The sequence below is a fragment of the Chrysemys picta genome, chromosome 17, assembly GCF_011386835.1.
Source record: "Chrysemys picta bellii isolate R12L10 chromosome 17, ASM1138683v2, whole genome shotgun sequence".
Taxonomy (NCBI): Eukaryota; Metazoa; Chordata; order Testudines; family Emydidae; genus Chrysemys; species Chrysemys picta.
Window position 1 is genome coordinate 5,994,973 of NC_088807.1, and position 27,500 is coordinate 6,022,472.

Here is a 27,500-nt window from a genome sequence, read left to right on the forward strand (position 1 = left end):
ATGGATGGATAGATAGATGGATGGGGTGTATGCGGATGGACAGATAATCTCTAATCTTCTTATATATTCTTATTGTTATTTTTACCAGGCACCGCTGCTCCTTGCCTAACAGCAAACCCACTGCTGCGCCGGTGTCTCCTGTGTTGGTGCCTGTGGCTACATGCCCCGGCCGTGCCGGGTAAGTGCCGCCCAGGTGGCTCGCCGCACAAAGCACGCGTGTTCGCGGCAGGGCGGAGCCGTGTGGCCAGGCCTGGAGCAGTTGCCACAGCAGAGGACGGTGGCGTCTCTCACGGCCCAGGCGGCCCCAAAGCCTTTCCAAACAGGGCTGCAGACACGGCGATTGTGTAAGGCAAACACCAGAGCCATTCGCCCCTCACCCGCAGCCTTGGACATTGGCATCAGCTCTATCGCAAGCCGGAGGGAGGCCAGCCAGGACACTGGGGTACGCCCCCTGCCCCTCCCCTAAATGGCAGAGGAATCTTTAACCTCCTGCTGGGCAGGCCGCCCCCCACAAGCCACACTCACAATGCAGAGGTAGGATGGGAACTTGTGACGCTGGGGAGAGCGCCCCCAGCTGGGCACTGGGCCTATTACAAAGCCGTGCCCCCGCCATGCAGTTACCCAGATACCCTCAGACATAGACCTCACGTGCCCAACCCCAGTGCCGGAAAAATCCCGAGACTGGCTTAAAAATCATGAGATTTGGTGTTTTTTCCCAAAAAACTTCATATGTTTGGGGTGGCTGTTTGCCAGGCATCTGGATTTGGGGCCTTCCAGGAACCCCCTGTTGTACGCACCCACCAGGGCTAGAGGTGGAATTGATTTTAAAAACAGAACTGAGATTCTCCCATATTCACGGGACTCCAGGTGCTGGAGCTCTAAGAAACAGGCCGACAATTCCCAAGGCTCCGGAGAGCTGGCAACACTGGATTGAGCCCCCAGCTTGGAGTCAAACCTTCAGTTCAGCACCTGTTAGGAGTCTCCTGCTTCTTCCCCCTGCTCCCCCACCAAACCTCCCAAGTTAATTTTCACCCCTGCGGCCGCCTCTCAGATACCAGGGCAGTGCCAAATTCCCACTCAAATCAGTGCTGGGCTTGCTGGCCAAATACAGCCCCTAGTGACTGCGCGGCTGAGGGCCCAATCCTGGGGACATGCCCACTGGGTCAAACCCTACTTCTCTTCTAAAGGAGCAATAGAGGAGGAGGAAGGATGGTGCTGGGGGTGGGGGAGTGTGGGCCTGGCCTGGGACTCGGGAGACCAGCCCTCAGTTCACAGCTCTGCTACAGAGTCTCTGTGTGACCTTGGACAAGACATTTAATCTCTTTGGGGCCATGGTTTCACCATGTGTTAATGGGAAGCAATGCTTCTTTCTTTGTCTGCTTAGACTGTGGGATCTTTAAAGCAGGGGCTATGTCTGGGCAGCGCCCGGCGCGACGGGGCCCTGATCTCGGTTGCTGTGTGTCTGGGCAGCGCCCGGCGCGACGGGGCCCTGATCTCGGTCACTGTGTGTCTGGGCAGCGCCCGGCGCGACGGGGCCCTGATCTCAGTCACTGTGTGTCTGGGCAGCGCCCGGCCTGACGGGGCCCTGATCTCGGTCACTGTGTGTCTGGACAGTGTCCGGCCTGACGGGGCCCTGATCTCAGTCAGTGTGTGTCTGGGTGGCGCCCGGCCCGAAGGGGCCCTGATCTCGGTCACTGTGTGTCTGGGCAGCGCCCGGCCTGACGGGGCCCTGATCTCAGTCAGTGTGTGTCTGGGTGGCGCCCGGCGGGGCCCTGATCTCAATCCTCCATGCACCTAACAATAAACATCCAGTCCCTAGGGCAAACCCCAGACTCTTAGAAGAGCCACTGGGGATTTTGCCTGAGTGAGGATTTGGCTTCAGTCCCTAGAGCCCCTGGGCTGGGAAGACCCTCAGGCCCCTTCCCCCCAACCCCATCAGCTATCTCAGCACTGATTCCCGGGACCCCTTCCCCTTTCTGCATCGGGACAGGGAGAGAACCTGCCCCCGGGACCCACCCAGACCCGGGGAAGGAAACACCCCATAACAGAGGCTCCTTTGGAGTCCAGATCCCCTGTGTCGGAGCGTCTCACCTCCCGGCGGAGCAGGGAATCAGACATGTTAACCGGCCCCAGGCCCCATCCTGAGTCTCTGCCTTTGCTTCATGGCCGAGGCTCCCCTCTGCTCCAGACACGGCCATTCCCCGGCCTCTTTGCTCCTGAAGAGCCCAGGGCATGGAGGACAATCAGGTCACTGTGCAGGGCTTGGAGTACAGGACAGGGGGCGGATGCCACAGGCTGGGAAGGGCCCAGCTCCAGCCCCAGTGCTGGGACGGAGGGAGAGCGGGGCGGTGGAGGGGAGGGTGACTTCCTGAATGTGGGAGAAAAAGCTCATCTGTCAGGGCTGGGAGAGGGACACTGAGGCGTCAGGACCAGACGCTTCCCCTTCTGGGCTGGGAGCTCCAGCCACCTCCAGGCCTCTGAACCTTCATGACCGCAGGAAGCCAGCATTTTTCAGATGGGGAAACTGAGGCACAGAGAGGGGCTATCCAAAGTCACAGCGCAGCTCAGTGACAAATCCAGGCATAGGACCCCGGAGTACCCCTCTCTGCTCTAACCAATAGACCCCACTCCCCTCCCAGAGCCGGGGATAGAACCCAGGTGTCCTGGCTCCCAGCCCCCCTCGCGCTAACCACTAGACTTGACTCCCCTTCCTCAACCACAAATAGAACCCAGGAGTTCATGGACCAGAATTCCATCGCACTAGGGGCTGCCCCAAAGAGCGGAGAGTCAAAGTAGTTCAAATATCAGGAAATAGGCCTCAAAAAAGCATGAGATTTTTCAAAAGCAACACGTTGGATTCCGTTTTTTGGTCCTCCAGTTTCTCAGCTTTGACCATGGGTCCAGGTGCCAAGCTTTTCTCCACAGCCACAGGGTGAGAAACTCGCTTTGTTAGAAAAGAAAGGCCAGCTACGTTTCCAGTGTGTTCCCGTGACTCCTGGAGGTGGAGCTTTGAGAAAACTGTAGGCTAGTCTGAGACGCACAATAAAAGTGGAACAGTTGGCAGTGCTGGGGGTGGGGTGTGATGTGTGCTTGAGTGTGTGTGTGAATGGCCTTGCTTCAAAGTGTGGGTGTGTGTCCATGTGGGTGTGAGAATGACCCTGGTTTATTAAAGGGTGTGTGGGTGTGACCCCCACCTTAGAAATACCTAATGCATTTGGGAGATGGGATCCCTGTCCCAGATCTCTTGTCCCCTGGGCTGCCATACAGCCATGCCAGCCCTCATGATCTCCTTGCGACAGCTGGTGTGTTCCTTAAAGCCCCAGCTCCCGGAGTCATGTGAATCAGCGAGAATCCCCACTTTCCTTTGAGTTTTAAGTCGAAGTCTGGCCGTGCTGGTTTCTAAGAAACGCTTGTAAAGGTGACTCCCAAGGGCTCCGAAGCCAGATGGGAAACGAAAGGAGCCCTGGGAGCGATTGGGTTTGAAACCTCCCTCACTAAGCCAATCTTGTGATTTTGAGGGCCTGACATCCCCCTCCCTGGGCTCCCCACGAGCTGCCTTTTGCTCCCCAACTTGACTCTTCAGCCAAAAAGCTTTTTCTAGGAACAAATGCTGCCCTGCTGGAAAAGGTATTCCCCTCCCTGCACATCAGGGTCAGATCTGCTGATGTAAATCAGTATTGCTTCTTTGGCGTCAGTGAGTTCATTTACCCCAGCTGAGGATCTGGCCCATTGACTCCAATGGAGCGATGCCCATTGACCCCAGCTGGGGATCTGGCCCCATTGACTCCAAAGGAGCGACGCCCATTGACCCCAGCTGGGATCTGGCCCATTGACTCCAATGGAGCTACGGCCCATTGACCCCAGCTGGGAGCTGGCCCATTGACTCCAGTGGAGCTACGGCCCATTGACACCAGCTGGGATCTGGCCCGTTGACTCCAATGGAGCGACGCCCATTGACCCCAGCTGGGATCTGGCCCATTGACTCCAATGGAGCGATGCCCATTGACCCCAGCTGGGATCTGGCCCATTGACTCCAGTGGAGCTACGGCCCATTGACACCAGCTGGGATCTGGGCCACTGACTCCAATGGAGCGACGGCCCATTGACACCAGCTGGGATCTGGGCCATTGACTCCAATGGAGCTACGGCCCATTGAGACCAGCTGGGATCTGGGCCATTGACTCCAATGGAGCTACGGCCCATTGAGACCAGCTGGGATCTGGCCCATTGACTCCAATGGAGCTAAGGCCCATTGACACCAGCTGGGATCTGGCCCATTGACTCCAATGGAGCTACGGCCCATTGACCCCAGCTGGGATCTGGCCCATTGACTCCAAAGGAGCGACGCCCATTGACCCCAGCTGGGATCTGGCCCATTGACTCCAATGGAGCTACGGCCCATTGACACCAGCTGGGATCTGGCCCATTGACTCCAGTGGAGCTACGGCCCATTGACACCAGCTGGGATCTGCCCCCATTAGTGCCAATGCAGCTCTGCAGGTTGGCCCCAGCTATGGATCCCAGATGTTTCAGCTCCTAGTTTCTGTTGTTAACCCTGAAAGGGTTTAGCAATAAATACAGAAGAAACCGGCCTCCCCCCCAGCCTGCGCAGTTGGGTTTAGATGCTAGAAACCCAGTTCCCTTCACTCAAGTGGGGTCACCGTTATATAGAAGGCGTAGCTCGCAAATTAAGCACCGTGTAACGGACAGAAAGCTGCAGGCGATCAGGGTCTGCAAAGCAGGCAGGCCTGTGCGCACCCAGTCTGGACGTTGGAGTTTTGTTTCCAACAGCTTTTCCCATCGTGTAGCCGGTTGGGGCCACCTTCCAGTGCCATTGGCTGGTGGTCGGAATACAGCTCTGGACGCTCGCACAGACGCATCCAAAGCAAAGACAGCAGTTCCTGGCCCCCGGGGATCTCAGAGCACCTCAGCATGCGGTCATCTCACAACTGCCCAGTTTACAGAGAGGGGCGAGCGACTCGCCCCACCTCACGCTGCAAGCAGAGCCGAGACCAGAACCCCGCTTGACCCTGCTGTCACCACCCTCCGCTTTCCCAGCTAGCAATAGAACCCAGGAGTCCTGCCTCCCAGTCCTACCGCTTTAACCACCAGACCACTCACCGCGTCCTAGAGCAGGGAATAGAACCCAGGCGTCCTACCCCCGCCCCCCATTATTTATGTTCTAACCACCAGAAAATCAAAGACCAGACCATCAACTGCTCCAAAAGCCGCCCCCTCGAGGGTCATTACTGGTTAGTTGCAACTGCCACCTGGGAAATTCTTCATTGTAACACCCCACCCCCAAAAGAGGAGCCCGGATCTCCTCTGGACACCAGTTGTAGGACACGGAAACTCCACTGGCTTGGGTGAAATTACTCCAGCCGGAGAGGAGAATCCGCCCCCAAAATCTATCCATGGAACGGAAACAATTTGTGCTCGTCCGCAGGGCAGGAAACCAACAAGTCAAACGCGTGTGAGGCATGACTCACGCAAACGCTCTGCAACAAGCGCTGCCCCCTTCGCCCCTGTGGGCGCCCTGCCGTTGGAACGGGATCCACAGTGCACCTGTGATGATAATGTTACAGCAGAAGTCACTAGATGGCGCTGTTCCACCCGGCCACACAAGTTCTTTTTCTGCAGCGCCCGGTCTTTGCAGAGATGCTGCCTCCTTGTTACACTGTTTGTGCTGGTTCGTTCCCGGGAGGTGCTGTTGCAAACAGCGAGGATCTGTCTTAACGGGGACAAGCGGAGGCAATTCTTGGGGCACTGCTGGTTACAGGGAACCAGGCTCTGATGCTGGTTCTGAAAGGGGGACTTGCTGGTGTGCTGTTTGTCACCACCTCTGTTCCAGGACTGGAGTACAGAGTAGAAAAAACCAAACTGCACTAAGGCAATACCCTCATTTTGAGTCCAGTGACATAAGAACATAAGAACGGCCATATTGGGTCAGACCAAAGGTCCATCTAGCCCAGTATCTTGTCTTCTGACAGTGGCCAATGCCAGGTGCCCCAGAGGGCATGAACAGAACAGGCAATCATCAGTGATCCATCCCCTGTCACCCATTCCCAGCTTCTGGCAAACAGAGGCTAGGGACACCATCCCTGCCCATCCTGGCTAATAGCCATTGACGGACCTATCCTCCATGAATTTATCTAGTTCTTTTTTGAACCCTGTTATAGTCTTGGCCTTCACAACATCCTCTAGCAAGGAGTTCCACAGGTTGACCTCTAAGCCCAAGGAAATGGCTACTGCTTACTTAATAATAATTAATAAATAATTTGCCCCACTATGCAATTTCATTTCATGGCGCATCTCATAATTATTCCATTACAGATCCTGAATCGTTTTTTAGGGCAGACGTGCTAAGCACTGGAGCGGGGAAGGGGAACTCACAGCAACCAGTTCGGCTAAAAATGTTGACGGTACCTCTTCATCTGATCACTCGCCTGCGAGCCTTGTAGCCCGGCAGCAGGCTGGCAGAAAGGGAAAGCGGCACCGCTCCTGGTGCAAACGCACCCGGACGTGCCTATTCACATTTGGAATCTCGGTAGGCAACCAGGGAGCTGACGGAGCTGGTTTAGGGAACCAATCACAGCTTACAGGTATGGTGAACGTCATGGCCCCCTCCCAAGCTAGCAGACTAAGGTCTAACAAGACGCAGTGGCTGGTGGCTGAAGCTAGACGAATTCCACCTGGAAATAAGGTGGACGTTTTTCACAGTGAAGGGAATTAGCCATTTCCCGACGGTTGTAGGGGATTCTCCATCACCGACAATGGTTAAATCAAGCTGAGATGTTTGCCTGAAAGCTCTGCCCTAGGAATTATCTGGGAGAAGTTCTACAGATTGTGTTATCCAGGGGGCCAGACTAGATGCTCACGCAGGTCCCTTCTGGCCTTGGAGTCTATGAATCTATAGAAGTGGGGCCTGGGTCTTGTTCTGAACCCGCTGCCACGGGCTGACTCCCACCCTGGCCTGAATTCCTTGCTGGGAATGAAGAAGACATGTTGTATTTTTCCATGCAGCTGATGGGAAACCAGGGAAAGAAAATCCCGGCAGGATTTTCAGCCCCCCGCTCTGTTTTCCCATTACATTTCAAATGTTTCATACCATAGATAAAAGCAGCCATTAGCTAGAGTGGAAGGCTGGGTTCTGGGTAAGGATCCAACGGATCTCAGTTGTATCCCTAGCTCTGTCACAGCCCCCCAGGGGCAAGTCCCTGCCCCTCTCTGCCTCAGTTTCCCCATCTTTAAAATAGAGAGAATAATTTTGTCTTGTTGTTTAGACTGAGAGCTCTTCGAGGTCGGGGCTGTCTCTCATTCAATTTCTGTGCAGCGCCTGATGTGACGGGGCCCTAATCTCGGTCATTGTGTGTCTGGGCAGCGCCCGGCTCGACGGGACCCTGATCTCGGTCACTGTGTGTCTGTGCAGCACCCGGCGCGACGGGGCCCTGATCTCGGTCGAGCGCTGCCCAGACACACAATGACCGAGAACAGGGCCCCATCGCACCGGGTGCTGCCCAGACACACAGTGACTGAGATCAGGGCCCCGTCGCACCGGGCACTGCCCAGACACACAATGACCGAGATCAGGGCCCCGTCACACCGGGTGCTGCCCAGACACACAGTGACCGAGATCAGGGCCCCATCGCGCCGGGCGCTGCCCAGACACACAGTGACCGAGATGAGGGCCCCGTCGCGCCGGGCACCGTACAGACACACGGTGACCGAGATCAGGGCCCCATCGCACCGGGCACTGCCCAGACACACAATGACCGAGATCAGGGCCCCGTCGCGCCGGGCGCTGCCCAGACACAGTGACCAAGATCAGGTCCCCGTCGCGCCGGGTGCTGCCCAGACACACAGTGACCGAGATCAGGGCCCCGTCGCGCCGGGTGCTGCCCAGACACACAGTGACCGAGATCAGGGCCCCGTCGCGCCAGGCCCTGCCCAGACACATAGTGACCAAGATCAGGGCCCCGTCGCGCCGGGCGCTGCACACACATATAGTGAGAAACAGTCTCTGCCCCAAAGATCAGGGCACAGTTTAGGAGAGGAGGATAAACTGAGACATAGAGAGGGGAAGTGACTTGCCCAGCAAGACAGTAGCAAAGGCAGTAAACGAAGCCAGTTGTGGGGACGCCCGCCTCGGAACGGAAAGCGTTTGGGTGATTTATGCTGATGTAAAACAGCAGAAAACTATTAGCCTCTGAGGAGTTACTGCTGCCTTGGGATCTGGCCCCACAGATTCCAATGGAGTCCCTCCTGCTTTACACCAGATAGAGGTCTGGCCCTTTATCTCCATGGCAGGCTGTGGGCTGGGCTCCCTCTCGCTCCAGCCTCTGATGTGGCTGCTGGGTGGCAGCTCCCCCCCGTCACCTGCCCCGTGTTTGTTCTCCCTGCTGCACGGACCCCTCCCACCCGGCGTGTTTGCCAAGGGAGCACCTGGCCCCGATCCCCGGGAACAGCCAGCTCCTCCTGTGTGGCGTCACCACGGGAAGGGGCTGGCCCTGCCGGGAGTGGCCCCCAGCCACTGCCGTGGGTGCCCGGCAGCCCAGACTGGGCCGGCTGGGGCGGGTTCTGCGCCCGGGAGGGGGGGCAGCTGAGTCATGGGACGCACGGCAGGAAAACAGCCTGAGTGTGACCCCCAGAACCGGCTGGGAGCCCCAGACGCAACCATCGCAACCAGCCCCCGCGATCCAGCCACGTGGCTGTCCTTGTGCGCCACCCGTCACTACAGCGCCCAGCACGGCGAGCCGTGCTCCCCTCGTGTAAATCAGGGGGAACCCCCGAGAGCTCGGCAGAGCAAGCGCCCGCTAGCAGGTGCCAGCAGCCGCACCAGGCCTGTGTGGAGGAGTGGGAACGGGAGCCTGGTGCAGGGAGGGCCAAGATACCACGGTGAGGGGAGCCCGCAGGACCCAAGCTACACCGCGCAGTCTGGGATAGGGACCAGGAGAGACCTGTCCTACCATCCGCCCCCGGCCGACCAGTATGCGCGTGGGTTGCGGTTTCCATGTGGGGCAGGGCTCTTTGGCAATGGGACCCTCTGGACAGGGGCCCAGCCTGGCTCTGTAGTGAATTAGATTAACTCTGTTCATTAGTAATTACTGAGATTAATTGATTCTTAGATTCATTGCTGTTACTGTGTTAAAACCCAAGGGTTTTAACATTTACATAACTCCAACTGACTCTATCTATCTCATCCCGTAGGTCCCGGCTGGGGGCTGTGTGTGCTGGGGGGGGCACTATTCTGCTTTGTTCCAAAGCCTGTTTACAGCCCCCTGCCGCCCGGTTCTGAGCTCCGCTCCGGCGGTCTCAATCCAGTGTGGCTCCCCGACACCGGCGCTCGTGTTCACACCAGCGGGACCCAAGCAGGGTCCGTCCGCGCTCATGTGGAGCGGGCAGTTGGCCCGGTGCAGTGGGAGCCCCGCCATTGGGGCACCTCTCCCCCCGCTCACACCTGGGGTGGATCAGGAAGTGTGCGGAATAAAACTCGAGCGAGAGGAAGATCTGGCCCGTTGGCTGCCAGGGGTTTTAGATCAGGTGCAGGGGGACGACCCCTAGTGATTTGGGCCCAATCCTGACCCGTGCTGCCTGGCCCAGTTCTGCTCTCCTTCCCCGGGGGTCAGCCCCGCTCTGCCAGGCACTGCTCGGGGCTCCCAGCAGGGAGCAGAATCGGGCCCTTTAGAGCAGTGGGGCTGGACAGAGGCCCAGTTCTGGTGGGTGTCACACTATCTGGGTGCTTTGCGGGCAGCCCTGGCTCCTGGAGTCCTGTGATCACAGGGGAATCGAATCCACATCCTGCCTTCGTGGCTGTGGAGGAAAAGGCGCCCAGACCAGGTGGCAAAAAGGCGGTGCTGGCTGCTTTGTAAAATCTCAGGGTTTCTCAGCCAGTCTGGGGGTTTGAGGGACTGGGCATTTGTGATAGTTCGGGGCGTGCCATGCCAGGGCTGGAGGGGGCCTGAAGGGGCCATGAGATGAGGTGGAGAGAACGGCCCTCCCTTCCTGCCCCTTCTGCCTGCCTTCAGCCCTACCCGCTTCTCCCTGGCTCTGTCTCCCTTTCCCACTCCGCTTTGCATTCTCCTCCCTGTTCTGAAAGAGGATTTCCCGGAACAGCAAAACCCACCACGCTGCTCGTGCCAGGGGACCGCATGGGCGGGGGGTGTCGCTCCTGTGAAGAAGGGGGATCCCCACCAGGTACACACATACAGCCCCTCCCTCAGATCTCCGTGTTCCCCCCCCGAATCCGAGCCCAGGAGCAACCTGCCCTTTATCCCAGGGGATCCCCTCTGCACGTTTCACACCCCCACGGCCCCGGGGAGTTTAATATCTGAAGCCGCCAGCGGGCAGAACAGGCCCCAACACCTTGCTGTGTGATAACAACGCTTCGTCGGAAAGGAGACTGGAAAAGCCCTGAGCTGCAGAAACGTCCTGGGGTGTTCTTTGCTACGCCGCACACGCCCCAGAACCAGTTGCATCACAGCAGCTCCAGATGCAACCTGCACTCCCCCAGAACAAATCACTTTAAGGGGGGCACTGGAAACCAATGTGATTTTTCCGCCCCCTGTCCTTCTCATTCCAGGTAGAAATTTTTTTTTGTAATGTCAATTTCCTCCCCCTCCTCCCAAACTTTAGAAAGCCACGTCCTCTAACCTGACAGCTAGAACTGTGTTCAAACGTGCCCCGCTGGACGTACCTCCGTGGGTTCGCTGTAATACGCGTTCCACTCGGAGATGTCGTGCGATTCCATTTTGACGGATCCCAGCATTCCAAGCCCCGGGCGAAAGGAACCGACTCTCAGCTGGTCTCCGGTAAACCCAATCCAACTTCGGCCGGCCGGGCGCTGCCCTGCCCTGTCTTCCACGTTCCCTCGCTGCCTCCCTTCTCAGAGCCGGCCCCGAAAGGCGGGAGCGGGACACGCCAGCCCCGACCTGGAGCACAGAGGATGGAGTTTGCCTGGCTTCCAGGTGGGAAGATACGCAGCTGTGCGTCGATGGGAAAAAACGAGGGGGGCCTCGTATCTGGGATGGCGTCGGGGCCCGGAAGAAAACCCACGCTCAGCAGCTGTCCATGGCGAAGGGACGGTCAATATTGCGCCAGGTTCTGGGCACCACAGCCCTGGATCCGGTCCGTGACCTCTCCCGGCCGGAGCCCCCTCCCCGCGTGGCACTGTCCCCCGTGGCGGCGTGGATCCCAGGACAGCGACGCGTTCTCCCCTTACCCTGGGCTCCCAGCTGGGTCCCGGTCGCTGCACAAGGGCTTTATAGGGCCAGTTCTGATCCCACCTCCCAGCCTCTAGTTCCCAATTTAAATAGTTCACTGCTGGCCAGAGCCGGGTGGGAGCCAGGTCCATTCTGCCCCCTGGTGGCAGCCGAGGGACACAGCGCTGGGAGGCAGGGGCCAGAACAGACGGAAATACCAGGCCGCGGCAAGAGCCCAACTCTGTCCACACACAGCAGGCCCTGCTGGGACACAAGGCCTCCAGAGCTGAGCCTGGGGGGGGAGGGGGGGTAACCTGACAGCCAGTGCTGGGTCGAGCCGGGAGGGGGACAAGGCAGATAGACACACATGGGGATAGAGTCGATTAGATCAGGGGGCCGGGTTTAACCTTCTTTCACATCAAATCTCAGGGTTGGAAGGGACCTCAGGAGATCATCTGGTCCAACCCCCTGCTTAAAGCAGGACCAATCCCCAGACAGATTTTTGCCCCAGATCCCTAAATGGCCCCCTCAAGGATTGAACTCACAACCCTGGGTTTAGCCGGCCAATGCTCAAACCACTGAGCTATCCCATGGGCTCCCCAAAAGTTTTGAATGGAGGCACGGAACCCTGTGGAAATCTTACCCCCAGTCTGTGAATCCCCAGGTGGGCCATGGACCACGGATTAGATTGATGGAGGTGGATGGGGGCGTTTGGTTAGATATAGATAGATAGATCTGTGCATCTCCATACATGCCCCTCTAAGCTAATCTATCTATCCCCATACAACCCCTCTATCTAATCTATCCCCTACACCCCATCTATCTATCCCCGTACACCCCCTCTATCCCCATACAACCCCTCTATCTAATCTATCTATCCCCATACACCCCCTCTATCTATCCCCCTACACCCCATCTATCTATCTATCCCCCTACACCCCCTCTATCTATCCCCATACAACCCCTCTATCTAATCTATCTATCCCCATACACCCCCTCTATCTATCCCCCTACACCCCATCTATCTATCTATCCCCCTACACCCCATCTATCTATCCCCATACAACCCCTCTATCTATCTATCTATCTATCCATCGCCATACACCCCCTCTATCGATTAATCTATCCCCATACACCCCCTTTATCTATCTACCCCCATACACCCCCTCTATCTAATCTATCTATCTATCACATGCCCCACAACGCTGATCAGTTTGCTCAATGGTGTCTTGTGTCCTTCCACAAGGTGGAGAGCAGATAAACATGAACCTCGCAAACCAGGTACTCGCCACCCCCACAGCGGAGCCTGAACTCTGCCCTCTGAGCTGGCGCTGGCCCCTGGCAGTGGGTCAGCACGGGGGGGAGGGGGGCCAAGGCTAGCCAGCCGCACAGGGAGCGGTGGAGTCTCCATCTGGAGTTGTTTGGGAAGAGACGCCGGAGTCACCCGCAAGTGGTTGGGCTCCGTACAGGGGCCCATTCGCTGGCTTGGGGCGTAGCGAAGCGGGAGCTAGACGATCTAACGGCCCCTTCGGGCCATGAACCTCCGGCGAGCCGGGGAGGACGGGCTCCGAGAACCGGGCAGCTTTGTGTCAAGGGGCGGGCCCGCTTTGCAGGCTGGGGTGGCAGGTGTGGGCACAGAAGGCCCCGTGGCTGGGTGCAGGCTGGGCGCGGGCAGCTCCCGTTTGCCACGTTGCTGGAGCAGAGAAGGGGTCGGATGGCATCCGCCAGCGCAGCTGGGCTCTGTGCCCGCAGTGCTCTGCAGCCCCTGTGCAGGCAGAGGGCTGCCCCGGGTGCTCCTGACCTCCCGCCAAGGGGCACAGACGGGCTGCTGTGGGCCCTAGCTGGAGATGGGTAGCGGATGCAGGAGCAGAGCAGGGCCTAGCCTGGAGTCAGGGGGACGTCTGACGGGGGGGCGGGGGGCTGACAGATACTGGGGGGGGGACACGGGTTTGGGGGCATAGAGCCCCCCCTGCATAGTCCTGACCCCCGCCCCACCTTTCCGCCCTCCTGCACTGTTGTGACTCCCACACACACATGTTCCCTCTCACGGCTCAGGGCCCCTCCATCCCCCTCCCACAGCTCAGAGTCCCCCACATCACCCCCATTGTTCCCCCCGTCCCGCTGGTGCAGATGAGGGCGGGGGGGGGGGGGGTGTCCATCCAGGCCCCCTCTGGCTTGGCAGGGGAGGGCGCTGAGGTGCCAGGCGTGTGGGTGCCTGTAGCACAGCACCCTCCTGAGGGAGAGGGGCCAGGGGACTTCACCCCATCCCTGGGAAACCCAGCCCCCTCCTGGAGTGGCTGGGAGAAATCAGGGGCCTCACCCAACAGCCCCTGCCCCTGCCTAGCAGATCACAGGAGGGACCAGAGCTGGGGGCGGGGGGGGGGGGGGGAGAGAGAAGCTGCCATGGGGAAAAGTGGCTCAGATTGAGACTGACCCCTCACGTGGGGTGGGGGGGAGTGGGGGTTAACCCCAGACTGGCCCATCATGCGGGGCGGGAGGGGAGGGCGGGGGGGTTAACCCCAGAGGGGCAGGGGAGGAGATGGGGGGAGAGCTGGGTAGGGAATTTTCCCCTGTGGATCTCAGAGCCCCCTGCAGACGTTACTCTGGCTGTGGGGCAGGGTCAGTGAACGGGGCGGGCGGTGTCTCAGACCCAGGGGAGTGGATTAGGGAGGTTTCTGTCCGGACCCAGCACTGGGGCAGGGGCATTCAGGGTGGAGGGGGAACGCACGCAGGATCGCGCCAACCTGGCAGGGAGGAGGGGGGGCGGAGCAGGGGACGGGAGGGGGACCCGACTCTGGCCATCTCTGACTCACCCCCCCCAGCCGGGCTGGGCGGACGTGCTGGGGAGGGGGAATAGCACAGCTGGGCAGGAGGGCGCGGTCACCTTTATCACCAGTTCCTGGGGCTTATCGCACAGTACCTGCCTGGCGCTGGGCGAGCCACGGGCCCCGCCCCGCTGCGGCACGGCCGGCACTACGGGGCACCGGGCAGCCCTGGCTGGGGCACGACCCAGGGCACTGGGGGAGCTGGCACCACCAGCGCCGCACTGGGGCCAGCCCCGGCTGCCACACGAGGGGAGCGGCGGAGGGCGGGGAGTCTATTTCTCGCCCCGCGGACAGGGGGAGATGGCCAGCGGCAAACACAGCCCCACCCTAAACAGTCCTGCCCTCCGGGCCCCTGCGACTGCAGCCCTGGGACATCTGTGACAGCGCCGGGCCGGTGCCAGGCCCACAGCCCCATGCCAGCCGGGCTCGAAGGGCCGTGGGACTCCCTGGCAGTGAAGCTCAGAGCTAGGGTTGACAACCCTTCCGGTTGGCTGGGAGTCTCCCGTAATCGGGCTCGATCTCCTGGAAGCTACTGAAGCCAAGTCGGGAGATTTTAGGCCACTAAAAATCTGGTGGCGCAGGAGGACTAAGAAGTCACCTTCTACAGGACAGGCCCAACAAAGAAAGTAACAGAACGCCACTAGCCGTCACCTTCAGCCCCCAACTAAAACCTCTCCAGTGCATCATCAAGGACCTACATCCTATCCTGAGGGACGAGCCCTCATTTTCACAGACCTTGGGAGACAGGCCAGTCCTCACTTACAGACAGTCCCCACAACCTGAAGCAAATATTCACCAGCAACTACACACCACACAACAAAAATACTAACCCAGGAACCAATTCTTGCAACAAAGCCCGATGCCAACTCTGTCCGCATATCTATTCAGGGGACACCATCATAGGACCTAATCACATCAGCCACACCATCAGGGGCTCGTTCACCTGCACATCTACCAATGTGATATATGCCATCATGTGCCAGCAATGCCCCTCTGCCATGTACATTGGCCAAACCAATGTCTCTACACAAAAGAATAAATGGACACAAATCAGACATCAAGAATTGTAACATTCAAAAACCAGTCGGAGACACTTCAACCTCCCTGGTCACTCAATAACAGACCTAAAAGTGGCCATTCTTCAACAACAAAAATTCAAAAACAGACTCCAACATGAAACTGCAGAACTGGAATTAATTTGCAAACTGGACACCAGCAAATTAGGTCTGAATAAAGACTGGGAGTGGCTGGGTCACTACAAAAAGTAATTTTCCCTCTGTTGATACTCACCCCTTCTTGTCAACTGTTGGTAATGGGCCTGATTGGATTGGCCTTGTTAGCACTGACCCCCCACTCGGTAAGGCAACTCCCATCTTTTCTTGTGCTGTGTATTTATACCTGCCTGCTGTATTTTCCACTCCGTGCATCTGATGAAGTGGGTTCTAGCCCATGAAAGCTTATGTCCAAATAAACTTGTTAGTCTCTAAGGTGCCACAAGAACTCCTCATTGTTAGGGCTAAAACAGGCTCCCTTCCTGCCCTCGCGTGGCTCCCAAAAGCGGCCGGAATGTCCGGCACCAGCTCCTAGGAGGCACGGCCAGGGATTCTCCACAGCGCCCGCTGCCCCTACCCCGAGCGCCGACTCCGCAGCTCCCATTGGCCGGGAACAGGGAACGATGGCCAGTAGGAGCTGCAGGGGCAGTGCCTGCAGGCAGGGCAGTGCGCAGAGCCCCCTGTCCACCCCTGAGTCTGGGAGCTGCTGGGGGACATGCCGGCCACTTCCGGGAACCGCCTGAGAAGAGTGCCGCCGGGCCAGAGCCTGCACCCCTCAGCCTCTCCTGCACCCCAACCCCCTGCCCCAGCCCCCACTTTTATCCAAACTCCCTCCCAGAGTCCGCACCCCAAACCCCCTGCCACAGGCTCAGCCCAGAGCCCCCTCCACCACCCAAACTCTGAACAGGCCACAGGGCCCGAGCCCCCCTTTTGGCCTCGGGGGTCCCTCCTGAGCAGGGGCGGTGAGTGGGAACCCAGGGGGGTGTCGGGCCACAGGGCTGTCCCGCTGGCACCCAACATTACCAGATTTCCTAGCCCTGGGCCCAAGAGGGATTGGGGTAGATGGGGGGCAGGCTCCATGCGCTTCCCAGTATGGGGAGGGGCCAAAGTTGCTCTGGGATTCTAGGATCTCCACGCTCAGAACAGCCCCCAGGGCAGATGGGCCCACGAGACCCAGAGGGCAGAAGGGACTCGCCCAGCTCAGAGCAGGTCAGTGGCGGAGTCGGGAACAGAACCCAGGAGTCCTGACTCCCAGCCCTGTGCACTAACCCTTGAGTCTACCCCGCTCCCTGCAGCACGGCGCCCTCTGGTGCTGCACCAGGGGATTGGGGCAGGCACTGACAGCCAAGGGAGAGCGCCCCCTGCTGAGCCCCACGCTGCTCCCTGCAGCACCTGGAATTTCCCCCTCGAAAGACTCCCATGCAAACATCAACACCCCCCCCCCCCCCGCCCACTTAGCTCCTTCAAACTGAACATATCCCAGGCACAAGGTAGGGGTGTTCCCAGCTTCTTCTTCATCCCCCCCCCCCCCCCGATCCTGTTACTGCCCTGGCAACCCCCCCAATCCTGTTACTGCCCTGGCAACCCCCCCAATCCTCCTCCCCCCCAGGAAAGCCCCCCCTTCTGCTACCCCCCCCAAGAACCAGCCAACCTGCTCTTTAAACAAAAACAAACAGAAGAATCAGTTTATTGACAAAAAACAAAGAGAATCACAAACTGATTTGATCCCTCCTTTCCCCCCCCCTGAGGTGCCCAAAGCTGGGAGTGTCCCCCCACCAGACACCCCTGTGTCCTACACACCCCCCACCCACCTGCTCCCCCATTGCGCCCATGGGAACCTCCCTGGCCCACCCTGCTGGGTCCAGGCATGGCGGGGAGACCCAGTGGCACCCCCCCCCCAAGAATCTCTTCCCAAATAACCTCCCAGCCAAGGCACAGCTCCATGGGGCCCCCAAGCCAGGTGGGGACAGATCCACAGGGCCCCCACTCCAGGCGTGACAGGGGAGCAGTTAAAACAGGGGGAAATCTATTCCCCCTCCCGGACCCTTTCTACCTTTGGCCCATCCACACCACGGGGTGCCCCCAACACACAGTCCCCCGGCCGTGGCCCCGTTTCCGTGTGCGTCTGCTCAGCATTTTGGTATGAAAATTCCCCTGCCCCAGGGAGCACGGGGTCCGTGGGGGGTCCCCCATGGAAACCAGGGTCTAGGCACTTTTCTCTCCCACCCCCTTATTCCCAGCTCCCTGGGGTGTCCAGCCTGTCTCAGGTCACTCCACTGCCCACCAAGGAAAGCTCCTTGCCTGTGATGGAAATCCAGTGGCTGGGGGGGGGGTGTGTGGAAATCAGCGAGAATCCCTTAAAGGGGCAGCTGGCTGGACAGGGCAGGGCGGGGTCACCCACAGAACTGCTCCTCTTCCTTTTCCCCCACTGCTTATGACTTTTGGCCTTGGAAACACGGGACGCCGGTTTGTTACTGTGGGATTGCACAAAGGTCTTTGTTGTCATGGGGATTCGGGGTGCTCCTGGGTTGTTCCTGGGGGGGCTCTGAAAGAGGAGCACTGACGAAAGGGCAACAGCCCAGCCCTAGGCTGGCTGAGCAGTTACAGGGCCAGCCTCCCCACTTTACAGAAGGAAACTGAGGCACGGACCGGTGACGTGTCTAGGCCACAGCTGCACGGCAAACTCGTAGCAAAGCCTTGGATAGTACCCCGGTGTCCTGGCTCCCAGTCCCGCTGCTCTAACCACTAGACCCCACTCCCCTCCCCAAGCTGGGGAGAGAACCCAGGAGTCCTGGCTGCCAGCCCCCTCCCCACAAACAGCCTGGATCCTACAATCAGCAACAACAATAAAGGTAGGCCCTACTATAAATCAACCCCATCTCCTCTCAATGCAGCTCCTCTGGCCACGGAAGCTGGGGTTCCCCTGTTCAAACAACAGGAACCCCAAATCTCTGCAGAGCAGTGTCTTCCCAGCTTTTTGAACCCAGGAGTCCTGACTCCCAGCCTGCCCCCCGCTCGAAAGGATTAGTGGGGACTGGTTGTGCACTGGCATCTGAAGGGGGGGGGGGGGGATAGGAGCTAGTTCTCGCTGCGGGCTCAGCTGTAACTGTGCACGCTACTGAGAGCCCACGTGACATTAGTCTGGTGAGTCTCGTTCACTCCCCCAGCCACACCATGCAGCCAAGCAACCTCTGTTCGTGGCTCCCAGTGGGGCGCGAGGGGCATCAGCAGGGGGCTGTGGGTCGGGAGTGAGGGGCACCGGCAGAGCTGGGGGGGGGGGGGGAAAAACAGGGCTGGGCTAGAAGGGGGGAAGCAGGGGGCTGCGGGTCAGCACTGAGGGGCACCAGCAGAGCTGGGGGGAGCCCAGGCTGGGCTAGCAGGGGGCTGCGGGTTGGAAGTTAGGGGCACCGGCAGAGCTGGCAGTGGGGAGCCCAGGGCTGGGCTAGCAGGGGGCTGCGGGTTGGGAGTTAGGGGCACCGGCAGAGCTGGGGGGGGCAGGGCTGGGCTAGCAGGGGCTGCAGGTTGGGAGTGAGGGGCACCGGCAGAGCTGGGGGGAGCCCAGGGCTGGGCTAGCAGGGGGCTGCGGGTCAGCACTGAGGGGCACCGGCACAGCTGCGGGGGAGCCCAGGCTGGGCTGGCAGGGGCTGTGGGTTGGGAGTGAGGGGCAGCGGCAGAGCTGGGGTGGGGGGTAACAGGGTTGGGCTAGACGGGGGGGAGCAGGAGGCTGCGGGTCAGCACTGAGGGGCACCGGCACAGCTGCAGGTCGGGAGTGAGTAGACTGGCACAGCTGGGTGGCTAGGTGCCAAGGAAGCACAGCTGGTCACCCTTCCCCTCTGGCTTTCTACTCCGAGGGTCCTTGTGCTGCTCTCCCAGGGGAGGGGGGCTCCCTTGTGGGTTCCCCAGCTGGGCCCATAAGAGGGCCGGGGAGGGGGGGGGAGAAGAGTTCCCCAAACTTTGGAACCCAGAATGCCAGGAACTGAGCTGCTAAACAAGGTGCCCAGAGCCTGGCCCCAAGGGCCAGACTGCCTCCCTGGCAGAGCACGCAGGGGATGGGATTTGGGGCCCTTCCCCTCTAGGGGGTGCCACTCTGATCCAGACCCAGGACCATAACAGGCAAAGCTCACATCCCTCTCTCCCGAATTTGCATGGAGCGAGTTTGCAGGTTCTCAGTCACTTCCCTCACCTGACAGGAGCCGCAGCCCCAGTAGGCCCCGGAGATTGACACACGGCACCCTCACCCCAGGGGTGACGCCTTGCCAGGCCTGAGCCACGTTAGACAGGCAGGGAATCCCTGCCCCAGTTGCGTCCCCTCTGGGGCGGAACAGAGAGATTCCATCTCCAGGGTGGCCCCAAAAGAGGGTCTGGGCCTCGCTCCGTCCCTTACCACTCCCACCCGTCTTCCCCTTATGCTGCTATGCAGCAAACCCTCCCATCTCCCCCCAGCACACACGTGATACCCCCCAGTTGGTTATGTAGATATGACCTCATATATAAGATTGCTATGGAAATATTAAAAAATAGATTATATACAGGGCCCCAGACTGGGAAAGGTTAAAAAGGGCAATAAGTTAATTGTAGCGCCAGTTACTCCGGAGGCCTCATGCTGCCGGGGGACCCCCAGATCACAGGCAGGGGGGGGTGACAGGACACCCCCACGATCCCCCTCTCGGTTCACGGATCCCGCTCCTTTTTGACTCTGACGTCTCCGGCCAAGATGGTGGCGATTTCTCCCTGCATAAAGGCCCAGGGCACGTTGGAGCCGGCCAGGGGGCACTTCTCCCCGCTGGGGCAATAGACCTCGCCGGCCGCCCCCTGGGCTTTGATGAAATCGCGGGAGCAAGGGAAGCAGAACTTGTGGCTGGGCACCGAGGGGCACTGCACAAAGTGGGTGTCTTCCAGCCGCTCGTGACAGATGGTGCAGCACAGGGGGGCACTGCTGGGGCCGCCCGAGGAGTCGGGGGTGCTCTGGGCGCCGGCTGAGTCGGTGCCGCCGGCTGAGTGGGCCCCGGAGGAAGAGGACGACGAGGAAGATGCCTGCCCGGGCTCGCTGTTGCGCGGGACGAGCCGGTGCTGGGACGAAGCGGCGGGCGAGGCAGGGCTGGCGCTGTTTTGCCGGGCCGTGGTGGAGTGGACGGGGTTGGCATCCTTGGGCGACTGCCCGGCCCCCAGGGCGTCGGCGACGTTCTTCAGCGCGGTGATGGGCGAGGGGTCATTGCGCAGGGCGCCCTCGGGCCCCGGGGCCTGGCCGGCGGGCACGGCAAGGTGGGCCATGCCCGGCGAGTAGATCCCGGCCGACCCTTGGGGAAGCCAGGTCTGCCTCTGTTGCTGCTCCTCGCCCGTCAGCTTGCCCGCCGCACCCCCCTCGCCCTCCGGCTCCGGGGAGGCCTTGCGGCGCCGCATGACGGCCCGGGGCGGCATGGCCCGCACCAGGGCGCTGGGCAGCATGGCGCAGCTGCTGTCTAGGAACTGCTGGGGTAGGGCCTCGGGGACCGGGGGGTCCCGGAAGAACCGGACGCCCTCAGTGAAGAGCTCCCCCAGCAGGCGCCAGTCCCCGGTGCCGTGCCGCTTCTCGTATTCCAGGTACTTGTAGCCGGAGGAGATCACCTTGCCGGGGTCCTTGAGGCAGTCGTGGAACATCTGCTTGGCCAAGGCGAGGACGCCGGCGTAGACGCTGCCCGAGCCACACGGGTACTCGACAAAGAGCTTCAGCTCGAACTCGTAGCCGGGCCGGGGGGCGGCGTCGAAGGCGAAGATGCGCCCCACCAGCGCGTGGTCCTTCTTGAAGCGCACGTTGAAGGGGGCGCAGGCTGAGAGGGCCAGCAGCTGCTCCCGCACGGCCTTGGGCTTGCCGTGCCACTCCTCCGCCCGGCCCCGCAAGGCCTCGCTCAGCTCGGCCAGGCACTCCGCGTTGCGCTGCTTCTCCTTCTCGTACTCGCCGCCGTAGGGGCCCCGCGCCTTGCCCAGCTCCCCCAAGAGGGGCGAGGCAGCCGCCAAGCCCAGGCCGGGCCCCCGGGGCCCCAGCCCCGACACGGCAGCCAGCAAGCCCTGCGGCGCCCCCATCAGTCCCAGGCTGGGTGGCACGGGGCCCATCAATGCCCGCCGGGCAGTGGGGCTCTGCCGGCTGCCTTCGGGTCCCCCGTCCTCCGCCCGGGGCAGGCCGTTGGGCAACCGGGGGCTGAGGGTGTAGTCGCCAGGCCCCCGGGCCCGCTCGTAGCGCTCCAGCCCGGCCCGGTCCAGGGGCCCTCCGTCCTTGGCATGCTTGACGGCCTGGGGCCCCGGCGAGCGGGCGTCCTGCATGGCGTGGCTGCGTTTCAACTGCCGCGCCGTCTCGATGAGGAACTCGATGCGATCGGCCCCTTCGAAGTTCACGCAGCCCCGGCACACGGCCTCGCTGAAATCCCAGATCATGGCCCACGGCATCTTGGGCAGGTCGCACAAGTAACACCACTGCCGGCGGGACGCCTGCACCGCGGCCATGGCGCCGCCTTCCCCCAGCCCCGGCGCCGCCTTGCGCGCCCGGCTCACTTGCGCGCCCCGCGCAGGGCCCCGCGCAGCCTAGGAGCGGCCCGATCCGCGCTCCCCCGCCGCTCCGCCGCCCGCTGCGGCTGCTGCCCTGTTCATGGAGAAACTTACATAACTCCGCCGCGGCGCCTGCTGGGACATGTAGTCCCGTCCGCCGGGGCCGTCTTAAAGGGGCACCGGCCTGGTTGGGACCCGTCCTCCCCTCCCCCCTTGGCCGGACCCCTCCCGCCGCCTGCGGGAGTACGGGCCATCCAGGGTGGCTAAGGATATTGTTAATGAATGTTTTGGGGCCGTTTCCCCCTCCCGGGCTTGTTATACTAAGGGGGGAAACTGAGGCCCGTCGCAGCAAAGGGATTTGTCCAGGGTCACCCAGTGAGTCAGCCTAGATCCCATTCCCCTCCCAAAGTCAGGCATACAACCCAGGAGTCCTGGCTCCCAGCCCTGCCCCTCCCAACCACTAGACCCCACTCCTCACCCTCAACCAGAAACAGAACCCAGGCATCCTGGCTCCCAGCCCCCCTCCCGCATCGCACTGAGGCTGACCCCACCAGATCTCATAGTGATAGCAGCGACCCACGGGCTTCCCGCTCCAATCCTGGTTTGACCCCCCGACCCCTGCCTCAGCTGAGGGGCTAGAGCTACCCCCCGGGGGCTCTGGATGGGGAGAGCGCCCCCTACGGAGTCCCCCTGCCTGCCCCCTGGGTTTGCCCCAGCAGGGGGCAGGGCGGGGGCCATGCAGTAAATGGGCGGGAGAGAGGGATGGGGGGTGTCCGACGGGCGCCTTCCAAGGAGCGGGGGCGGGGCGGGATAGAGGCCTGAATGCAGCCACCTCTGGGGTGGGACCCAGCGAACCGCGTGGCACCAAACACACAGAACCTCCCTCATCTGTGCCTGGGGGGCTCAGAGTCACTCCTGCCCCAGGCGCTGTCCGTCCGTCCGTCCGTCCTTCCTTTCACACTCATCCATCTTTCTTTCCACCTTCCCTCCCGCCCATCCCCCCTTCACGACGGGTTTGGCCCCGGCGGGGTGCGGCCCCCACCCCCTCTCGCCTTGGCTGGGGAGGCCGGCGGGGCTCCAGCCCCGGAAGGGTTAATAGCTCGATCCTGCCGCGGGGTGGGGTGGGAGAGGGACTACGATTCCCAGAATGCCCCGCGGCCCCCAGCTGGCCGCGCTCCCAGCCGCGCTGCGCGGCGCCCAGCCTGGGGAACCATCCGCGTGTGACCCCCCCCCCCCCCGGCTGGCCCCCAAGGGGGGACCGGCCCGCCCGCTGCAACCGCAGCCCCCGTCCCTGGGAGGGGCTGGAGCCCAGATACCCCGGTGAGGGGCGTGCTGGGGCTGGGAGAGAGGCATGTGTGTGGGGCAGTGGAGAGAGGGGTACAGAAAGGGGGTGGCGGGGCTGGAAGGGGGAGTGTGGGGATAGATGGACAAAGAGGTGAGGGATGGAGGAATGGTTAGAGGGGTGTTTGGGGGGGATGGGTGGAGGGAGAAGGGAGGGATGGATAGAGGGGTGGGGGAAGGGAGAGAGGGATGGATTGAGGGATATGGGGGGATGGAGAGAGGGATAGATGAAGAGAGGGGTGTGGGGGGAGTAGGAATGGATGGATAGAGAAGTGGGGGGAGGGAGGGGTGCGGGAAGGGAGAGAGGGATGGATTGAGGGGTGTAGGGGAGGGATGAATGGAGGGGTGTGGAGAAGGGATGTAGGAAAAGGTGGGGGGATGGAGAGAGAGAGGGTTGGATGGAGGGGTGTTGTAGGGATAGATGGAGAGAGGGCTGTAGGGGAGGGATGGATGGAAGGGTGCGGGGATGAAGAGAGGGGTGTGGGGGGAGTAGGGATGGATGGATAGAGGAGTGGGGGGAGGGAGGGGTGCGAGAAAGGGGAGAGGGATGGATTGAGGGGTGTAGGGGAGGGATGGAGGGAAGGGTGCGGGGATGGAGAGAGGGATGGATGGAGGTGTGTTGTAAGGATAGATGGAGAGAAGGGCGTGTGAGGGAGAGGTGGGGGAGGGATGGATGGAGGGGTGTGGGGGAGAGGGAGGGAGAGGTGGGGGGCGGCTGCCTGGAGAGATCAGTGGGTACCTGCGGGAATATACCAATAGCCCCCCCAGCAGTGCCCCCCGCGAAGACGCCCCACAGGTCGCAGGGTTCAGTATGAAAATAGTTTATTGCGTGTCCGGGGGGGGTGATATTTGCAGCCCGGGGGGGTCTGGACCAAGAGCTGCGAACGGGCACCCCCAGCCCCGAGCGGCGCCTTCCCAGGCAGGGGCCCTGGGGTGTCTGCCACTGCCCCCCCCCCTCCCCGGGGTGACCTTAAGGGGATGTGACGCAGGAAGGAGGGGCTAGATTTGACACCCGCCCCGTCCGGTCATGTGTGCTGAAATCACACACACACCCCACAAACACACACACTTGGGACCATTAACTCTTTGCTCTCCGCCGCCTCGGTAGCAGAGGAATAAAAGCCCCCACCCCGCCGTGGTCTGTCGCTTGGGGGGGGGGACTGTGGGCCCCCCAAGAGGGACCCCAAATCTTGGGCTGGACGCTGGATCTGAACCCAGACCTGGGATATGAAGCCTGGACACAGATCCCGACCTTAGGGCATGGAGGGGGGGAGGGTTATGTTGTCGGAGCCCTCCAGGGCATCACCAAGACAGACACACAAATCTGGGGGGGGGGGAATGAAGGGGGACCCCGGAGGGAGGCAACAATCGCCCCTCCCTGCCCTGGGCAGCCCTGGGGCTCAGTCCTGGCCTGGGGGGTTGGGGATCTCACCTGACTCCCGGACAGTGTTTATCCATTTTATAAACCTGGCCATGCCCGGACACAATTTAGTGGCATTGGCCAGTTACAGGAGTAGCAGATGGACTGTGGGTCGGGAGTGAGGGGCACCGGCAGAGCTGGGGGGGGGGGCAGGGCTGGGCTGGCAGGGGGCTGCGGGTCGGGAGTGAGGGGCACCGGCAGAGCTGGGGGGAACCCAGAGGCCTGTGGGTTGGGAGTGAGGGGCACCGGCAGAGCTGGGGCGGGGGGGCAGGGCTGGGCTGGCAGGGGGCTGCGGGTCGGGAGTGAGGGGCACCGGCAGAGCTGGGGGGGGGGGGCAGGGCTGGGCTGGCAGGGGGCTGCGGGTCGGGAGTGAGGGGCACCGGCAGAGCTGGGGGGATGGGGGAGCCCAGGCCTGGGCTGGCAGGGGGCTGCGGGTCGGGAGTGAGGGGCACCGGCAGAGCTGGGGGGGGGCAGGGCTGGGCTGGCAGGGGGCTGCGGGTCGGGAGTGAGGGGCACCGGCAGAGCTGGGGGGGGCAGGGCTGGGCTGGCAGGGGGCTGCGGGTCGGGAGTGAGGGGCACCGGCAGAGCTGGGGGGAACCCAGAGGCCTGTGGGTTGGGAGTGGGGGGCACCAGTAGAGCTGGGGGGGGGGCCAGGGCTAGGCTGGCAGGGGGCTGCGGGTCGGGAGTGAGGGGCACTGGCAGAGCTGGGGGGAACCCGGAGGCCTGTGGGTTGGGAGTGGGAGGCACCGGCAGAGCTGGGGCAGAGGATGTGGCAGTCTCCGATTTCCAGCTGCACATACATTCACCCCTTTTGCCAGGGTTTTGCTGACCACTTGGCTCATCGTAGCAAAGCCCGGGGGCGGAGGGGGACTCGCTCCCTGTTGGAGTAGATGGGGCGTCCCCTGCGCCGTGGGGTGTGTGGGACAATCGGATGGGGGGGGGCTTCAGGAGAACTTCCCTTCGAGTGACCGAACTCTCGCTGTCCCGTGGCGGGTGCCCTGCACCCACCTACTTTGGGGGGCAGGATCCACTGTGGGGGAGCCCCAGGCTCTGGGGAGTCACAGATTCTTCCAGCGCCCCCTACGCTTCCGAGTGGGGATCCCCTTCCTTCGCTTCAGTGGCGGGGAGCTGCGGCAAGGGTGGGCCTCGGCGGGGAGGACCCCTTGGGATTGTCCCGCATTCTCCGCCGGCTCAGGGGACGTTTCCACCTTGGCGGCGAAGGTCTCGGCGGGGAGTGGGCTCTTGGCGGGGGGTGCTGGCAGTGGGGAGCCGACGGGCGCTTGCTGGTGGAAGAGGCCCCCCCGGGGGGCGCCCAGGCCGGGTCCCTGGGCCGGGAGGAGGGGCAGGAGGGCGGCTACCACGTTGGTGAGACGGTCCAGGCTGTGGTGCACGGTGTAGGTCAGGTCGCGGATGGCCTCGGCCGTCTCCCGTTGGGCAGCCAGGAGATCCAGCGAGGGCTCCGGGGGTGGCTCAGGGCGCGGGCGCCGGCGGCGGGGTGGCGGGGAGCCCGGGAGCCGCTCCCTGCATGGCTGCTCTGTGGGCGAGTGTCCCGGGTGGGGCCGGCGGCCCAGCCTGGCCGGCGAGGGTGCCAACCGCACGATTTGCAGAGAGGGCTCGGCCGAGGGGGGCGCCGGCGAGTCGCGCTCCTTGGGCCGCAGCAGGACCCCGTCCAAGGCGCAGCACGGGGGCTGGACCGAGGGCTCGGGGCTGGAGGAGACCTTGCCCCCGGCCAGCGTCTCTGCAGAGAGAGAAGAGAGAGTGTCGGCTGGGGGCTGTGGGCACAAGGCAGGTCACTCCCCAAAGAGTGTTCCCCCCCCCCCAGGGTAGGATCTGTTTCCCAGCTGTGGTGGGCGAGACTGTCCCCTCCGGTCTATTCCCCCCATGGGGTGCGGAACCACCCCCTCCCGCCCATCTCCCAGGGGTTAGCCCTCCTGAAGTTGCCTCCAGGTCGCCCATCCGGCTTGGCTCCCAGAGGGGACGGGGTTCTGTCACCAGGGCCACCTCAGCAGAGCTGACTGCCCCCACCTCCCATGCCCTGCACCCCCCTTCCCCCATGGCCTGGGCCCAGGACTCCTGGGTTCTGATCCCAGAGTGGGCACCACCCGGCAGTGGAGCTGTGAGGAGCAGGGCAGGTTGGTGGCATGGTCAGTACTAATTAACGAGTTGTGCCCCGAAGGACCCGTCCCCCCAAGAGATGGCGTGAGTCCCTCCAAGCTCGACTCACCCATGCGGAGTCAGGGGGAAGCAACCAGCCAAGTGGGTCAGTCGAGGTTTCTGTCATGCCCCAGTGTCGTGCTAGGGGGCGCTGTGAATGACTGTGTGTGCAGCCCTGCTGGGCCCCACTGCACCCCCTCACACCACAGGGGGGCTGGTGCTGGCTGCCATGGGACAGAGCCCCCGACCCCTCTCCCTGCAGCACAGCGCCCCCTACTGCCCCACTGGGGTCAGCACTGACTGCCAGGGGAGAGCGCCCCCTGCTGAGCCCCTGCCACGCTCCCTGCAGCACAGCGCCCCCTAGTGCCGCACTGAGACATTGGGGTCAGCACTGACTGTGAGGTGAGAGTGCCCCCTACTGAGCTCCCACCCCACAGTACCTGGATTTCCCTTGGCACCAGACAAGCTCTCTCATCTCAGCTCTGACTGTACCCCACGGTGCTTAGCTTGGCAGCCCCGTGTGAGACAACACAGCTCCTGATGCCCCCTCCAATCCCACAATTACTGTCTGGTTCATGGGGGAGTGTTACCAAGCCCCCCTAGCTCTGGTGGTAGCAGTGTACCCAGCTGGGGGAGTTGGTTCTGCCCACCGATGGGTGGCACGGTCCCGTCCCGGGGTGGGCACTCACCAGAGCCGTGGTGGTATCTGTGGGCGAAGGCTGTGGGGTGCTGCTCGGCCCCACCGGGCCCCATCACCACGCCGGGCCCCAGGATGGCGAAGATGGTTTCCTCCTCCGCCGAGAAGGTCTCCTCGCTGGCAGCCGTTCCCCCGGCGCCCTGGGTGGAGTGGGGCACCCGCGCCAGCTTCTCCTTGGTGCGTCTCTTGAAGTCATTCCAGCGCTTCTGCACCTCCTGGCCCGTCCGCTTCCAGCTGGTGATGGCGTTGATCTTGGCGGCGATGCCCTCCCAGACGCGCCGGCGCTCGGCCACC

The 27,500-nt window shown here is 61.9% G+C and overlaps 3 protein-coding genes across 4 annotated transcripts in view; all 3 read right to left on the reverse strand.

Annotated features, from left to right (window-relative positions):
* FOXA3 (forkhead box A3) overlaps positions 1–11,317 on the reverse strand; it is a 29,443-nt gene extending 18,126 nt beyond the window's left edge. The window contains exon 1 of one of the 2 annotated variants that reach the window (XM_065570907.1): positions 10,651–11,317. Coding sequence is in view for 1 of the 2 variants with exons in the window: in XM_005314208.4 (XP_005314265.1) it covers positions 10,694–10,765 (72 nt within the window). In the remaining variant the exon portion in view is untranslated. The remainder of the gene's footprint in view (positions 1–10,650) is intronic. The other variant, XM_005314208.4, reaches the window with a different exon arrangement.
* Positions 11,318–16,735: 5,418 nt separating this feature from the next.
* IRF2BP1 (interferon regulatory factor 2 binding protein 1) lies at positions 16,736–21,727 on the reverse strand. The gene has a single exon (XM_005314210.5). The coding sequence runs from the start codon at positions 21,550–21,552 to the stop codon at positions 19,747–19,749; it is 1,806 nt and encodes a 601-aa protein (XP_005314267.2). The 5' UTR covers positions 21,553–21,727; the 3' UTR covers positions 16,736–19,746.
* Positions 21,728–23,740: 2,013 nt separating this feature from the next.
* Positions 23,741–27,500, reverse strand: part of MYPOP (Myb related transcription factor, partner of profilin) — a 4,268-nt gene continuing 508 nt past the window's right edge. The window contains exons 1-2 of the mRNA XM_042846903.2: positions 27,199–27,500; positions 23,741–26,093 (exon numbers count right to left, since the gene is read on the reverse strand). The exon at positions 27,199–27,500 is cut by the window's right edge and continues 508 nt beyond it. Coding sequence (XP_042702837.2) covers positions 25,414–26,093; positions 27,199–27,500 — 982 coding nt within the window. The 3' untranslated portion in view covers positions 23,741–25,413. The remainder of the gene's footprint in view (positions 26,094–27,198) is intronic.